Below are 17,432 nucleotides of genomic sequence, written 5' to 3' on the forward strand. Positions count from 1 at the left end.
TACCACGTATAAGTCTTCAGAAGTGATGTCTGGCACATAACGGTGAGCAATGACTAATATGATCATGCGCAACCTCTCTTGAGACTTGAGTGAACTATCAGACATCGATTGTCACCTTTCAGATCAGAGAGACTCTGAGCCCAGTGGTAGCCTCTCCCTCTGCATCCTTGATGTTGCTCAGCACCTATGTCGTGACCTTTTTCTGATAAAGGTGTGAACTGTTTCTTTCTGGCCGGTACCCATCAAGGTGGATTAGATATTAAGTTCTCCTTTCTTCTCTTAATTTTCTCTGCCCATATCTCTCTGAGTCTCTCTCTGAGTCGTCCCAGTCCTCATCTGACCTTGCTCATTGCCACTCAATAGGCAGGTTCCGTCTCAAGGGGACTTCCGCTGCAGGGAAACTCTCTGAGCCTCTTCCCCCTCCTTATCTGTCCCCCCATCATGTTTTCTTCCCTCACCCTGCCCTTCCGGGATATTGTCATTAATTGCTTGACTGATGAATACAAAGATACTGAAAGCTTAAAGAGAACAGGGATGACTTGGGACCTATCTGTCATTTCTCTGTCCCTGACTTCCAGAACAGATGCTAAGGGGATATACGCCGAATGAAGTGTGAACTGTTTGCAGAGAAAGGAGCTACAAAGTGCGGCTCACTGTTGAGTGTATTAATGAATGTTGTTATTTCCCAGATGGACATTCCAAACATTTTATTAAGCATCACAGGAGTCCTGAAAGGTTGAACTGCTTTGCATTCGTAAACTTATTTTAATTTTCATACTCTAGGCATTTTATTAAGTTCCAGAAAGAATCTGAGATCAATTTTCCTTAAAACCTTTAAAAATCGAAATGTCACACTCTTCACTCAGAAAGTCTTTCCTACTGCATATATTTCACATTTATTATTTCTTTCTTAATGTTTTGTTTTAGCTCTTCTGATTAAGATTATTTTAATTTTTTTCTAATTCGATATTGCTGGTATATAGATTTCAGCTGACATTTTTATTGTGGTAAGATATGTATGAGATTTACCACATTGACCACTTTCAAATGTATAGTTCACTGGCATTAGGTAAACTCACATTCCATTGATTTTAAAAATATTTATCCTTTAATCAGCCATTTCCTGAAAACTCTTAAGTGGGTCTCATATATTTTCTTTTTCAAATAGATGTATACAATGTGTCAATGAAAATCAGTTTTTCTCCATTCTGATAGAAATATCTTAGGGTTTTTTTGTTTGTTTTTTCACAGAGATAGAGAGTCAGAAAGAGGGATAAATAGGGACAGACAAGAACAGAGAGAGATGAGAAGCATCATCAGTTTTTCGTTGCGAAACCTTAGTTGTTCATTGATTGCTTTCTCATATGTGCCTTGACCGTGGGGCTACAGTAGACCAAGTAACCCCTTGCTCGAGCCAGCGACCTTGGGTCCAAGGTCTGCTCAAATCAGATGAGCCCGCGGTCAAGCTGGCGACCTTGGGGTCTTGAACCTGGGTCCTCTGCATCCAAGTCTGACGCTCTATCCACTGTGCGACTGCCTGGTCAGGCCCTATCTCTAATTTACTTGGAAAAAAATTCCATTTAATTCTTAAGGAGCCATTTCAAGAGTCACCATTTTCATAAAATATCTTCCTAAGTGGCATGTACTTCAGAGTTAAACCCACCCACTGCCTCCTAATGGTTACCTTCCTCATTTGGAACATTGTCACAATGTGGGGTAACAAATTATATAGAACTCTGTATTCCAAACAAAACGATCCCTGGAAACTAAATGCAGTATCTCCAATGCACAGCTTATTTTGGATTCTAAGTTAATATTTTGGCAATACATAAAGGAGTGACTTGGGAACTGTCACCTAAAAATAAACTAGGTAGGTCTAAGATTCGGTGAGCATGATTTCAGATTTCCTTCATAGGAGACAGTGGTCCTCAGGAAACCAAATGTATCCTTACCTGAAAACTTCTGGGCTTTCATGTTTTATGTTGGGTTGGTGGGAAGGTGTGTCGCTCATCCATTAGGATAAAGTTGGCTTTGATAAATTAAACGAGCCTTTAATTTCATGAGAGTCCAAAGAAAGACCCAAAGAACCCACAATAAAGCTGGAACTGAAGTTTATACCTAGTCTGTCTCAACACAGCATGCTATAATGACTGCATCTCAGCCCAAGCTTGTAGGGACTGGTTTATTGATGGTGTCATCTGATTGCTCTAAAAGTGAAAGGTAGGTTTCATCTTTCCTCTTCTTCTTCTTTCGTGTGTGTGTGTGTGTGTGTGTGCGCGCGCGTGTGCGTGTGTCAAAATATGGTACACACTTCTTTTGAATATGCTCTGTGACTAATTTTTGGTGTTTATTTCTTTGTTCACTGTGATTATGAGTAAAATTTATAAGAGGTAAGCGGTTTGGTTTATGTTTGCCCAGAGGGGCTTTCAGAGCAAGCACTGACTAAAATATTCTTATTACTACTACATTCTTTTATGGGTGTGGAACTCCAAAGGATGGAGTGGGTAGTGGTGGGATTAGCTGGTACTAGATGAGTTCTTTTTTTGTTTGTTCTTTAGAGACAGAGAGAGACTCCGAGAGAGGGATAGATAGGGACAGACAGACAGGAACAGAGAGAGATGAGAAGCATCAATCATTAGTTTTTCATTGCGATGCCTTAGTTGTTCATTGATTTCTTTCTCATATGTGCCTTGACCGCGGGGCTACAACAGACCGAGTGACCCCTTGCTGGAGCCAGCGACCTTGGGTCCAAGCTGGTGAGCTTTGCTCAAACCAGATGAGCCCTCGCTTAAGCTGGAGACTTCGGGTCCTCCACATCCCAGTCTGATGCTCTATCCACTGCGCCAACGCCTGGTCAGGCACTAGATGAGTTCTTTTTTTTTTTTTTTTTACTTTTATTTATTTATTTATTTATTTATTTTTTACCGAGACAGACAGTGAGTCAGAGAGAGGGATAGACAGGGACAGACAGACAGGAACGGAAAGAGATGAGAAGCATCATTAGTTTTTCATTGCGTGTTGCAACACCTTTAGTTGTCCATTGATTGCTTTCTTATATGTGCCTTGACCACGGGCCTTCAGCAGACCGAGTAAACCCCTTGCTCAAGCCAGCGACCTTGGGTCCAAGCTGGTGGGCTTTTTGCTCAAACCAGATGAGCCCTCACTCAAGCTGGAGACTTTGGGTTCTCGAACCTGGGTCTTCCGCATCTCAGTCCGACGCTCTATCCACTGCGCACTGTCTGGTCAGGCGAGTTCTTGATCATTAAGTTTGCAGTAGTCCACTGTCAGGGTCCATCCACTTTTTGCGGTGGTCAGACTGGTGAATTAAATGGGCACATGACCAAGACCACAGCCCTGCATCCTTTATAACTATGGGCATGGCACAGTTCCACGCCACCCCCACACCCGTTCCTCTCTTGTCCAGAGAGGGCAGCATCAACCCTTCCACATGGTTTTCTATACAATAAATAGCATGTATTCTGCAAGTCAAGGAACCAATGAGAGGGTTCTGCCAACTGCTAAGACCATTGGGATATATTTGGGAACCAGAGAAATGACCAGTATGGGTCCAAGGGGCCCACTGGGGGACCCAATGTATTACTTGACCCTGTATGTTCATACTTCCTTAGCAAAAAGGGAGCCCTGTGAGTGCTTTAGGTCCCCATCTATCTGCATTAACTTGGACTTTGTATCCAATAACTTGGAACTATCCGACTATTCCTCTTTCCCAGTATATGGTTACCCGAGTAAATTAAATGGCCATAGGTCTCTGAGGAAGGATTTGGAGAATCACTCCTGTATACACTTGCCATGAGTCTGGCTTCTCTTTTACTGAATATTGGGCGTTTTGGATCTGAGGAGGACTGTCTAAAGTAAGGAAACTGGACAGGAGATTGTGACTTCCCACTGGGACAGCTGACCTCAGTCTTCTGCACATCCAGACTTTAAATGTATACCTAAATATTTGATTATATACATAATGACTTTGTTGACGGCACCGTGTTCTGTTAGCCATCTCCTTGGATCTCTGAAAATCAGGAGCCCTCTCTGCCATTCTGACCATGTATGTTCCCTGACCAGGGACAAACTGCAACCTCAGCATGTAAGGAAGACACTCCAACCAACTGAGCTACTCGGCCAGGGTCCCTCACCTCTTCTTTATCAGAGCCCTGGTGGAGGTGACAGAATGAGGAGTCAACCATTTCTCAAGTACTGTTCCTTTTATTTTTTTAAGGGAGAGAGAGAGACAGGAAGGGAGAGATGAGAAGCATCAGCTCATAGTTGCAGCACTTTAGTTATTCATTGATTGCTTCTCATATGTGCCTTTACTGTGGGGCTCTAACCAAGCCAGTGACTCATTGCTCAAGCCAGCACTTTAGGACATCTTGATGAACCCACGCTGAAGCTGGCGAGCCCATACTCAAGCTGGCAACCTTGGGGGTATGATCCTGAGACCTTAGTGTCCCAGGTCTACACTCTTCACCATGCCACCACTGGTCAGGCCAAGTTGTGTTCCTTTTAAATGAACGTGAGCCTGTCCTCAGACTGCAGGTGACAGTTACTATAGGCTGCCGCACAGGAGGCTCTCAGCCTTGTACGCTTTGCTTCTTATCAATGACTGCCTGTGAGGCCTGTTATTTTCCCTCTTGAAAGCATCTGTGGCCACCTGATTCCAAAGTTCTTTTTTTATTATTATTCATTGATTTTTGCGAGAGAGGAAGAAACAGAGACAGAGAGACAGAGAGGAACATCAATCCATTTCTGCAGGTGCCCTGACCGGAGACTGAACCAGCAACCACTGCAATTCCGGAAGACGCTCTAACCAGCCGAGCTATCCCGCCAGAGATCAAAGTTCTTTTTGTCGCTATTACCCCCACTCCTCAAACACCAGAGACTGAATAAGACAACGCGATCCCTTCTACCATCTCCCATCCCGATTCCCCCCAGGTGGGGGTCTTACACCGTCACACAGCTCTCCGTGGCCCACCTGTTATCACCTGAACAGGTGCTCCGCTTCTTAGGACCATTCCTGGTAACTGTCTTCAGCCAGGCTACCCCAGAAACAGGGTTTGAGGCCGAATTCAGGTGCCTGTGATGCATCAAGGGCAGTCTCTGGGGAGAAAGAGAATGAAGGGAAAAGGCAGAGAAAGGAGTTAAGCAAGGTTGTAGCCTCAGTAAGAGAGGAGCTCCCTATGATCCGGCTGGCGCTGCGCAAGACCGGGCACAACTGAAGGCATGGCCTTTCTCAACCTGTGTCAGTGAGCCACTGGTATAGTCTCTAAGGGGGAATGTAGGCATGGTTAACCTTCCCATGAAGCAGCTCCCCTTTGGCCAGAAGGGGTGTCAGGAGAAGGGGACGACAGCTGTTGAGTTTTTATCCGCTAACACTCAGAGCAGCTGGGAGGGGGAAGGGCGTGTCAGCCAATGAGGGGATGCGGGTAGGACTTCACCAGCATCGACTACAGGCTTCTTAAGTGCCTGGGGGTCCTCAGAAAATCTAATTTATCCCTGTGTGACACCTTTTCCTCTAGGATCATGTTAACTACCCAGGTTGGGAGGTGGGGCACTTAAGAATCAACAGGGGGTGGAGAGACTAGAAGGGAAGAGCCAGAAAGAAGCAATGAGAGAGGAGAACGGGAGGAGGATCAGGGTCACAGCCCCCTGGGCAGGTTGAGTGGATGGGACTTGGGAGTTAAAGGGTTAGGGACGTGGGGAGAAGGAGAGAGAGAGAGAGAGAATGGCAGGTTACTGCAGGACGATGCCACAGTCCTTAATTAGAGCAAAGAACCCAAAAGGACGGAGCAGCTGGAAGTTCGGATCTGCCACTCGGGAGCAAGCGCTGGTCTGGTTGCCCCCAAAGACGGTGGAATGTTCGGATTCGAGACGAGCTCGTGACGGCAGTGGCTCGGCCCTTCCCTGGATTCAGGTGTCCTGTATCCAGTACTTCCTGCACCGCCGTTTGTGGAGTCCCATGGCCGGCGGGCGCGCCGCTGGGTCCGCGGTGGCCGACGGGCGAGCGCCGCAGCCGGAGCGGGAAGTCACACTTGGAAGGTTTCCCCGGAGCCGCGTCCGTTTGAGGGGCGCGGGGAGCCCGCGCGCAGGAGGCAACCGCGCGAGCCGGATCCGGGGTCAGACGCCGAGAGGTCCTCTTGACCGGCCTTAAGTTCCCGCGGCAGCTGCCGACCGCTGGGGGAAGGAGCTCACCCGGGCGCGGCCCCGCCAATCAGAGCGCTCCTTCCGCGGCGCCTCCAGTGATGCGCGCCAGCCTGCGCCCGCGGCGCTCCGCCGGCTGCCCCGCCCTCCCGCGCCCGCCTGGCCCGTTAACTGCGCGCCGCGTCTCCTGCGCGACGGCCCCTGGGCGGTGGCGCGTGCGGACGCAGCCTTGGCGCGCCCCCTGGCGGACTGGCGGGGCGCTGCGGGCGCGGCCGCTGACCCGGAGGCGGCGGCGGCGGTGCCCGGATGGAGGCACGTCATTGTCCCCCGCCGGGCGGCTGGGCTGTGTGCGGCGGCGGCGGCGGCCGAGGGGGATGGAGCGAGCGCCGAGCCGGGTCAGGTAAGCTCCCGCCTCCTCCCCGCCCGCTGCCGGCCGGCGTGGGGCCCGCGGAGCGCTCCGCTCGCCCCGGCCGTGGCTGGCCGGGCCGTCCCTCTGCCGGCGCGGGCCGCCGGGGGCTGGCGCGGCCCCTCGCCCGCCGCCCTCTCCGCCGCCGCGGGCCGCCGGGGACCCCGCCGCGCCGGGGCAGCGCCTCCGCCGCCGCCGGGCCAGGCCGCTCGGGAGGGTGCGGCGGCCGCGGCGGCGGGGCGCCCCGGGAGCCGGGCTGCGTAGGGAGGCCGGACCCCCTGGTTGCCATGGACACTCCCCTCCCACCCCCACCCGGCCCCGGTCCGCCCCCTTGGCCCGGCCAGTGTCCCCGGGGCGGCCTCGCCGGTCCCGCGGCGCCCGGAGTGGGCGTGTGCCGGCCGCGGAGCCGCGTGTCCCCTGGCCGCCCGCCGCCTCCCGCGTGGCCGCCGCCGAGCGCCCCTCCGAGCCCGGACTCGCCTCCCCGCCCCCCTCCCACTCCCAAATAGACAAACTTTCCCCCACGGCGCCCCTCGGCCCACCACCGGCCGCGCGGGGCCGTCCACCGGGCACCTCCGCCGGGTGTCCGAGCTCCCCACGCCCGCCGGCCGGCTGAGCAGGCGCCCTCCGGGGGAGAGGTGGGGCCGGCCGGTGGGCCCCGGCGGTGCGCCCCTAAAGCGTCTATATCTCGGGCTTGTGTGCTTTATCTTCGGGACAGAAAGAGCCAACTTACCTGCAAGGGGTCGGGAAGAAGGGATCCGCTTTAGGTATTTGAAATGAAAATTGAAGGGACTGAAGTTTTTACAGTGCAGGACTTGAACCCCGTTATGATGCATGCAGTCGGGATGACTTTTGTTGAATAGTTCTTGTATATTCTGGAAGGCCTTAGGGTTTACTTGTTTATAGGAAAGCCGTTGGTTATTTTAAAGGAAATACACTCAAGTAACAGTGAAACTGGGTGAAGAACTAGGTAACGCCTCTTTTTCGAGGTTACAGCAGTATTATCGGTTCTCATACATTCTTGTGGAGACTCAGAAATATCTTTAAGAGTTGTAAATTTTAAACAGAATTCTACTCTTTTTGACTGTCTTGTTCATTCAAAGTGCATTACCGGATCTGAAGAATCAGTTTCACTTATTTGTTTTTATTTAAGATCAGTTTCACTTTCTTTTCCATGTCATTGAATCAAGTTTGCACTGTTTGGTTTGTAAAGGTTTAAAGTTCAGCTGTTTTGTTGTCTTAGAAATAACTAAAATCAAGGTGTGTCTTCCTAAAGCTTGTAAGAGAGCTTGGATTACACTGTGTATGAAAAAGCGGAGTGTAACAGTTTCATTTTACATGTATGGATACTACTTCCATGCACGTGGAGTGCACCACTGTTTGAACTGCATATACTTAAAAATAAAAAAGAATAATGCATTTTGGCATTTGGTAGAAGTACTAAGGGAGAAATACCATATAAGAGACTGAGAATTTTAATTCAGACTTTTGAGTAAAAGCAGAGGAAACACAAATGTCAGTTTGTCCCATTCCTCTGCACACATCCAGCCTGATGCTTGTAGTACTTGGTTGTTTTCAAACATGCTTTTGTAACTTGTTTTATATTACCAGAATATGTTGAGAGAGATTGAAACTTTCCACTGAAATAGTTACTTAAAAGTCCTGAGATTTATAACAGTAATGTTGCAAAGATTTGCTGAAAGTAAATACTGTAAGGTAAGGGTATGCATGTAGGTCACACACAACATTGTTGGCTTCTAGAAAGGTTTTCTCTTTGTAGCAGATGGAATTTAGTTTGATGCCTCATGGTTTTAGGGTAAGAATTCTTTGGCTGAGTGCACAAATGAAGATGAATACATGGTTTTGGTTTGCCTCCCCCAAATTATGGTGCTGTATAGTTATTGATGACTGAGTTGTACACATTCCTTAATTTTTTTTCATGTAAGAGTCCCTCCCTCCCTCTCATCAAAAAAGGTAGTTGAGCCAGAAAAGTGGTTTTGTTTGATCATTTGTGAATATTTGTCCTGAAGGGTTATCTGGGGAAAATCAGGTTTTTGCTATTTAACATCATTATTGCTGTTTTGGCTTTCATCCTTTTCCTCTTCTTTACCTTCCTCCTCCTGTTTTGTTTTCTTGTCTCCACACTGTTCCATAATTTCTTTTGGCTCTTTGATGAGGAAAGTGTACAATTTATTTGGATAATAGGGCTCAAGTTTTCTTCCTGAGTAAAGGTCCAGTATTTTAGATTGATTTTAAATTTTAGTCCAGTTCTTATTTGATGAAGATCTAAATAACGTCTACTCTTCTGTTTTTATGTAAGATTCCAAAAAGTTTTTTAAGGTTATAGTTTTTGGGGAAAGATAATCATGCCTTAATTTAAAATTACAGAGGCTTGCTTGACCAGGTGGTGGCGCAGTGGATAGAGCGTAGGACTGGGATGCGGAAAGACCCAGGTTCGAGACCCTGAGGCCACCAGTTTGAGCGCAGGCTCATCTGGTTTGAGCAAAAGCTCACCAGCGTGGACCCAAGGTCGCTGGCTCGAGCAAGGGGTCACTCGGTCTGCTGAAGGCCCGTGGTCAAGGCACATATGAGAAAGCAATCAATGAACAACTAAGGTGTCACAACGAAAAACTGATGATTGATGCTTCTCATCTCTCTCTGTTCCTGTCTGTCTGTCCCTGTCTATCCCTCTCTCTGACTCTATCTCTGTAAAAAAAAAAAAAAAAAAAATTACAGAGGCTTTAGAAAAAAAACCTTATTGTAAGCAGAGAGTACATTATAACATTCACTGAGGTGGCAAGTACATGGGTATTTATTATCCTTTCGCTTTATTGAGTAATTTTAAAACAAGTTTTAAAGGCTCTTGTTGCTTCAGAGTTTTTAAAGGATTAAATGAGATACTATGTATAAATCACTCAGCACAAACAACGCTCCTCTTGTTGCTCAACAAACACCGATTACTTCCTATCTCCAGAATTCATTCATTCGTTCAGCACGTGTAGGAAGCTCTCTGTGTGCCAGATGAGGGGCACCAGTAAGAACATGATGAAGAGCAGCACGTGAACCTGCTGTGCCCTGTAAATCAGCATGGGGCTGCTGGGCAGCCCTAGGAGAGATTTTAACCCAGTCTTGGGGGAGGAGGTTGTCAAGGAAAGTGTCCCAGAGGAAATGAATTCTGAACTGAGCAGTGGAAGTGTTAACTGACTGGCAGCGGCGGCGGAAGGTGGAAAGGGGGTAAAAAGGAACAATGTGTGCAGGGCCCAGACAGAATAGGTGGGAACGGAGCGTGGAGAGTGTTCGCAGGGGTTCCTAGGTCAGGCAGTGGCAAGGCTGGGGGCTGTGCTGGGGTTAGGGCATACCTGAGAGGTTAGCTGCAGAGCAGTGGTATACCAGATCTGGCTGCTACTGGGCAGTTTTGGAGACATTCCTAAAAGTTGTCCATTGACCAGGTTGTTACAGCCAGAACGAACCCCAGTTGGGAATGTTGGACCCGGTGTTTAGTCCCAGTTGCTGACTAGTTTGGGTTATAGTTGGTGGATTTTATAGACTCTGTGTATTCCGTCCAGTCTCTCATAGGCCCGTTATGAAATTGAATAAGTTAATGTATGTTTGGCAATTAACACAATCCCAGCACATAGAAGGTGCTCAATTAGTACCCTAAGATTTAAGATAAGACTCAGATAATTATAATGAAGTAGTTTTCTAACACGTATTTGTGTTCAAGCTTGGTATCAGTAATTGCTAATGGATTTCACTGAAATAATGTGCCAGATAAATGAGAAAATTTCTCTTCAGAAAAATATGCTTCAAAGATGAGACTTTCTACACGTTAAGAAAATGCAGTGTATTTCAAACAATGTCTTTTGGACTTTATGCCCAACATTAGATCTAGATTTTCTCTCTGTGTACTTGAGACTCTCCCCTGAGGAATTCTATATGAATTAAAAATTGAGTTGCATGTGTTAGTGCCTTTCACATTCTAGTTTTAAGCAATAGGGAGAAAAAATATAGGTACTTGGTGAATGCATACTGAATGTTCCAAGGAAATCACCACAATCTGAAAAAATACTGTTGCTTTTCTATTTGGATGATTTGTTGGAAAATAATTAAAAATAGCTAGAATAACTTTCCAAGATCTAATGGTAGAATAAATAGATCACTTTTCTAGTCTTACGAAACAAATCTATGCTTTTTTGTCTTTTGCAGAGTTGAACAATGACCATAGTTGACAAAGCTTCTGAATCTTCAGACCCATCAACCTATCAAAATCAGCCTGGCAGTTCCGAGGCAGTCTCACCTGGAGACATGGATGCAGGCTCTGCCAGCTGGGGTGCTGTGTCTTCATTAAATGATGTTGCAAATCACACACTTTCCTTAGGACCAGTACCTGGTGCTGTAGTTTATTCAAGTTCATCTGTACCTGATAAATCAAAACCATCACCACAAAAGGATCAAGGTATTTTTTAAAAGATAGAATCACTCCCAAAAAAATTCTTATATAAATGTCTTCAATGGGTTGGTAAGTTCAGAGGGAGGCTTATTTTGCAAGATACAGTGATTGCCACCTGAGTGGCCAGCCAAGTTACATTGTGACGGGCTTCACTTTCCTCTGCTGCTTCCTGAGGGTTAACATGTGCATCATAACAAGGTAGATTGTGTTTGTTTGTTTGATACTGGTATTGGTAATTTCTTTCATTTCTAATTTGTTGAAGGATAAACTTTATCTTGGTGAGAATTGAGATGAGCAAGAATTTCATTAACTTGTCAATTAACTGTAGTTCCCTAAGCAGGCTTCTGTCTTTTAGAAATTAAAAGATGTTTTAAAAAATACTGGGTTTTTAAATTGTTTTGTTTTATTTTTGCCAGTTAAACTCATCTGTAGTAATAAAGCTTAAGTTTCTTTTAATTTGTAACCCCATCCCACACTGTCCTTGCGGTTTATTAAAGAAACCAAATCATGTAGCGTTTCCCACACTCTGAATTCTGCCCTTTCTCCCCCATAGTCTTTGTGAGCTGGTGGTAAGATTTAGAGTCGTGATTACATTCAGGTTTGATATGTTGCTATTTACTTCAGATTTGTTCTTAAATATTTGTTCTTTATTTTTCTAGCCCTAGGTGATGGCATTGCTCCTCCACAAAAAGTTCTTTTCCCATCTGAGAAGATTTGTCTTAAGTGGCAACAGACTCATAGAGTTGGAGCTGGGCTCCAGAACTTGGGCAATACCTGCTTTGCCAATGCAGCCCTGCAGTGCTTAACGTACACGCCGCCTCTCGCCAATTACATGCTGTCCCACGAGCACTCCAAGACATGTACGTGTCCGTGTCGTATTCCGTGCCTGCTCTGGTGGTATACTAACCTACTTTCCTTTTTTTCTCTCTGAAAGGAAAATGAGGAATTAAGCCAAGAAGTCCATGATTGTTAAGAACTTGGTTTATTCTTTTAGAAACCATTCAGGAAGACTTTTTTTTGTTTATTTGTTTTTTTTTTTAGGAAGTCTCTTAAGATTTGTATTGAGGTTGTATAAGAAGCATTTTGCACCTAATTTGACCTGTGAAGTTATTTAAAAGGAAACATTTTATCAGCATGTGGCACTTCTGAATCCTCTGCTGCTTTCTATACTTGCTAAAAAATGTGGCATAAATGTCTGCTGCCAACAGTTTGGGACAAGCAGGATTATAAATCCTGCCTCTTGCCTGGCCTGTGGTGGCACAGTGGAGAACCATTGACCTGGAATGCTGAGGTCGCTGGTTCAAAACCCCGGGCTAGCCTGGTCAAGACACATACAGGAAGCAACTATTACAAGTTGATGCTTCCCGCTCCTTCCTCTGCCTCTCTCTCTCTCTCTCTCTCTCTCTTTCTCTCTCTCCTCTCTCTAAAATCAATAAATAAAATATTTTTTAAAAAATCCTGCCTCTTGCTTTGGCAGTATAGATTGTTTGGTTGAGCATTGTCTCGTTATGCAAAGATTGCCAGTTTAATTCCTGGTCAGGGCACATACAGAAACAGGCTGATTTTTCTGTCTCTCTCTGCCTTCCTTTCTCTCTGAAATCAACCAGCCAGTCAGTCAATCCATCCTGCCTCTTCTGGTCCCATCATACCCCGTGTTATGAGGCTGGATTCACTTGCAGGTTTATAAGCCTTAGTTGAGAGGAGCTTCTGATCACTGCCCCCAGCCTCCTGGAAATTCATGCCGGACTTTCCCTTCAGTATGTGAGAGCTCAGTTTTCAACCTAAAGGTCAGGAAATCAGTGAAAACATGTTACAGTCCTTAATTAGGTGAAAGCCAACTTAGTGGTTGATTAGTGAAATTCAGAATTTAGAGCATACCCCTTTCTTGAGGTTTTGACTTTGTATACATTTTGTAAATATCCTTCATTCTTTGCAAATGAAATCTTCCTGTTCTTTGATCTAAGTTAGGCCTCAGATTTGCATGTATATGTTCAGGTGGGTATTTATTAATTATCAGGGTGAAAAAAAAAGCCCCTTGGTTTCTTTTTGAATACTTCTTTACTTAATGGAGAATTTAAACAGGTTCTTTTAAAATATTTTTCCTCCCAAAGAGCAAAATAATGCTTGTAAAGAATTTGGAAAGTACAGAAAAATTTAAAGAAAGCAAAGGAAAATCACCAAGAGTCTTACTGCCTAGAGTTGTGTGTTGTGCCAAAGGGTTTTAAGTTACAGAATGAACGTTCTGTCTGCCCGTGTTTTCTCCCTTTCTTAGTCCATAATTCATTCCCCACAGACGCTTTGCTGTCACTTTTGTGCTTAATGAAAGTAGGGTGTGGAAGAGAACCCAGCACTGGCACCTGGACAGCAAGACAGAGGACCAAGACAAAAGTTCAGAAGATCCCGGTGTTCAGAATTAGGTGCCTGTCTTTTATGCTATTGATAGTTCTCTCTCATCTCTCTGTTTTCCCAGCTTTATTGTGTAGTTGTTATACAGTAAAGTACACATATTTAAAATACACAGTTTGGTGCATTTTGACATTTGTGTACTCCCAGGAAACTATCACCACAATTAAGATGATTAATCTGTTCACCCCCTAAAGTTTCCCAGTCCTGTGACTCACTCTTGTCTACCCTGTCCTACCCCTACCCCCCCCCCCGCCCCAGGCAACCACTGATAAGCCTTCTGTTTACTGGAGATTTAGCTTGTATTTTCGAGAATGCCATGTAAGTGGAATTCCCTACAGTATATATTCTTATATGCCTGACTTTGTTGACCCAGCACAGTTATTTCAACATTGTTTCATGTTGCTGCATGTATCAGTACTTAATTGTTATTACTGAGTAGTAATACTTGTAAGGATGTCTTGATGGACATTTGTGTTATTTCTCATTTTGGGCTGTTACAAATTAAGCTGCTATGAACATTTGTAAACAAGTCTTCCGCAAGGACATGTTTTCATTTCTCTTGGGTAAATATCTAGGAATGGAATGGCTTGGCCGTATGGATGTGTGTGCTTAACTTTAAGATACTTTCAAACTGTTTCCCAAAGGGATTGTGGTATTTTACATTCCCACCAGCAGTCAATGAAAATTTCATTTGCTCTGTATCTCACCTAATACTTGGTGTGGTCAGTCTTTCCAGTTTTTGCCATTTTAGTAGTTATGTTGTGATACCTTACTGTAGCTTTAATTTGTACTTCTTGAATGAATAATGTTGAACCTCTTTCTATATGGTTATTTGCCATCCATAGATTTGCTTTGCAGAGGCACCTATTTATATCTTTTGCCTAATTTAAAGTTGGTTCATTTTCTTTCTTTTCATTTTTTTTTAGAGAGAGACAGATTGAGAGAAAGAGAGACACAGATGGGAAGGGAGAGAGATGATGAGAAGCATCGACTCATAGCTGCATCACTTTAGTTGTTTATTGATTGCTTCTTATATGTGCCTTGACTTGGGGGAAGGGAGCTCAAGCAGAGCCAGTGACCCCTTGCTCGGCTGATGACCTTTGGACTCAACAGAGACCATGGGATCATGTCCTTGATCCCACTCTCAAGCTGGTGCGCCTGCACTCAAGCCAGATGAACCTGAGCTCAATCCTGTAACCACGGGGTTTCGAACCTGGGTCCTCCGCATCCCAGCTCATTGCTCTATCCACTGTGCCACCACCAGTCAGGCAAAAATTGTTTATTTTCTAATTGTTCAGTTTTGAGAGTTCTTTATATTATCTGGAGAGAAGTCCTTTATTAGACACGTAATTTGCCAAAATATTATCTCCCAGTCTGGAGAAAATATTCTTTTCACACTACCTTTTGAAAATCACATTTTTAGTTTTGAAGAATTCCACTTCATTATTTTTTCTCTGTATCAGTTGTGCTGTAGGTGTTGTATTAAGAAATCTGCCTAACTAGAGGTCACAAAGATTTTCTCTTAATTTTCTTCTAGAAGTTCTATAGTTTATCTTTTATATTTAAGTATTACCCATTTTGAGTTAATTTTTGTTTATGATGTGAAGAATGGATCGAAGTTCATATTTTTCAGTATGATGTTCAACTTTTCCAGCACTATTTATTCAAAAGATAGTCCTTTCTCTACTTAATTGTCTTTTCACTTTTGTCAAAAATCACTTGGCCATATGCATATGGCTCTATTTCTGGACTCTATTGTTACAGTGATCCACTGTTTATCTTAACACTTTAACACAGTGTCTTGATTACTATATATTTAGGTTTTGAAATCAGGTAAGTTCTTCGACTTTGTTCTTTTTCAAAGTTGTTTTGGCCATTCTTGGTCCTTTGCATTTCTAAATGAATTTTGGAACCAATTTGTCAATTTCTTTGTGGAGTTTTGATTGGGGTTGTGTTGAATCAGTAAGTCAATTTGGGATAAATTGATATCTAAACAATATGTCTTACCCACAAATAAAAGTATGCCTCTCCATTTATTGAGGTGATCTCTAATTTTTCTTATCAATGTTGTGTAGTTTTCAGCATACAAATATATGTACATTTTAAATATTTTAAAAAATATTTTATTTATTCATTTTAGAGAGGGGAGAGAAAGAAAGAGATGGGGGGGAGGAGCAGGAAGCATCATTCCCATATGTGCCTTGACCAGGCAAGCCCAGGGTTTCAAACCAGCGACCTCAGCGTTCCAGGTCAATGCTTTATCCACTGCGCCCCCACAAGTCAGGCAGAATGTGCACATTTTAAATCAGATTTCTCCTTAAGGTTTGTTTTTTCTTTTTGAAAAGCTATTATAAATGGTAATGTTTTTGAATTTCAGTTTTTGATTGTTTATTGCTAAAATATAGAAATGAAATTGATTTTTGCAGGATAATCTTATATCCTGCAGCCTTGTTAAACTCACCTATTACTTCCAGTAGTGTTTTTTAAAAAGGAATTCTTAAGATTTTATATAGAGACAGTCATTTGGTCTGTGAATAAGGAAAATTGTAGTTCTTTAATTTCTAGTCTGTGCTTTATTTTTTCTTGCTGTACTGTAGTGCACTGGCCAGGACCTCCATTTCAGGGCTAAGTGGGTGTGGTAAGAATCAACATCTGCGCCTCTTGATCTTCAGAGACCAGCAGTTATTCTTTTACCTTTAAGTGTGATGTTAGCAATTGTTTTTTTTTTGTTTTTTTTTTTTACAGAGGCAGAGATAGACAGGGACAGACAGACAGGAATGGAGAGAGATGAGAAGCATCAATTATCAGTTTCTCTTTGCGCGTTGCGACTTCTTAGTTGTTCATTGATTGCTTTCTCACATGTGCCTTGACCGTGGGCCTTCAGCAGACCAAGTAACCCCCTGCTGGAGCCAGCGACCTTGGGTCCAAGCTGGTGAGCTCTTTGCTCATGCCAGATGAGCCCGCACTCAAGCTGGCGACCTCGGGGTCTCGAACCTGGGTCCTTCCGCATCCCAGTCCGATGCTCTATCCACTGCGCCACCACCTGGTCAGGCAGCAATTGTTTTTTTGTAGACGCCCTTTACCATGTTCAGTGTCTGTCTGATTGTCAAGCCAAACTTGTATTCCTGAGATGAGCCCCACTTGGTCATGATATATTTTCCATGTGTCATTGGATTTGCTAAAATTGTATGTTAACAAGGGATGTCGGGTTTATAGTTTCTTTACTATGGTGCCTTTGTCTGGTTTTGGCATCATGGATGGGTTTTATTCCCTTCTGTCTCCTATAGAATTGGTACTATTTCTTCCCCAAATGTTTTTATCAATGAAGTAATCTGGGTCTGGGAGTTTTCTCCCGCGTAGGTTTTTAACTAGATATAGGCATTTTTAAATTATTTGTTTTTTCATCAGGGACTTTGGTAGTTTGTGTCTTTTTTTAAAATTTTTTTATTATTTTATTTTTTTAAAGATTTTATTTATTCATTATAGAGGGGGGGAGAGAGAGAGAGAGAGAGAGAGAGAGAAGGGGGGAGGAGCAGGAAGCATCAACTCCCATATGTGCCTTGACCAGGCAAGCCCAGGGTTTTGAACTGGCAACCTCAGCGTTTCCAGGTTGACGCTTTATCCACTGCGCCACCACAGGTCAGGCGGTAGTTTGTGTCTTTAGAGTAATTTTTCTTAGTTGTTGACTGTATTGGCATAAAAGTGTTCATGTTTTCTTATTATCCTTTTGATTTTGTTAGGCTCTATAGTGATTTTCTCTCTCCTGGTAATTTGTATCTCCCTATCTTTCTTCCTGATCTGATTAGGGTTCTATTCGTTTTAACTGATCTTCCCAAAGAACTAGCTCTTGGTTTCACTGTTTTGTTTTCTATTTCATTGACGTTTGTTAGTATTTCTGTTTATTTATTTATTTATTTATTTTTTTACAGAGACAGAGAGTCAGAGAGAGGGATAGACAGGGACAGACAGACAGGAACAGAGAGATGAGAAGCATCAATCATTAGTTTTTCGTTGCGTGTT

At 44.2% G+C, this 17,432-nt stretch overlaps 1 protein-coding gene across 1 annotated transcript in view; it reads left to right on the forward strand.

Annotated features, from left to right (window-relative positions):
• Positions 1-6,440: 6,440 nt before the first annotated feature.
• The window catches only part of USP42 (ubiquitin specific peptidase 42), a 37,523-nt gene continuing 26,531 nt past the window's right edge, over positions 6,441-17,432 (forward strand). Inside the window, exons 1-3 of the mRNA XM_066273374.1 lie at positions 6,441-6,553; positions 10,763-11,012; positions 11,666-11,866. Of these exons, the coding sequence (XP_066129471.1) occupies positions 10,772-11,012; positions 11,666-11,866 (442 nt within the window). The 5' untranslated portion in view covers positions 6,441-6,553; positions 10,763-10,771. The remainder of the gene's footprint in view (positions 6,554-10,762; positions 11,013-11,665; positions 11,867-17,432) is intronic.

The sequence above is a fragment of the Saccopteryx bilineata genome, chromosome 4 (genome assembly GCF_036850765.1).
Source record: "Saccopteryx bilineata isolate mSacBil1 chromosome 4, mSacBil1_pri_phased_curated, whole genome shotgun sequence".
NCBI lineage: Eukaryota > Metazoa > Chordata > Mammalia > Chiroptera > Emballonuridae > Saccopteryx > Saccopteryx bilineata.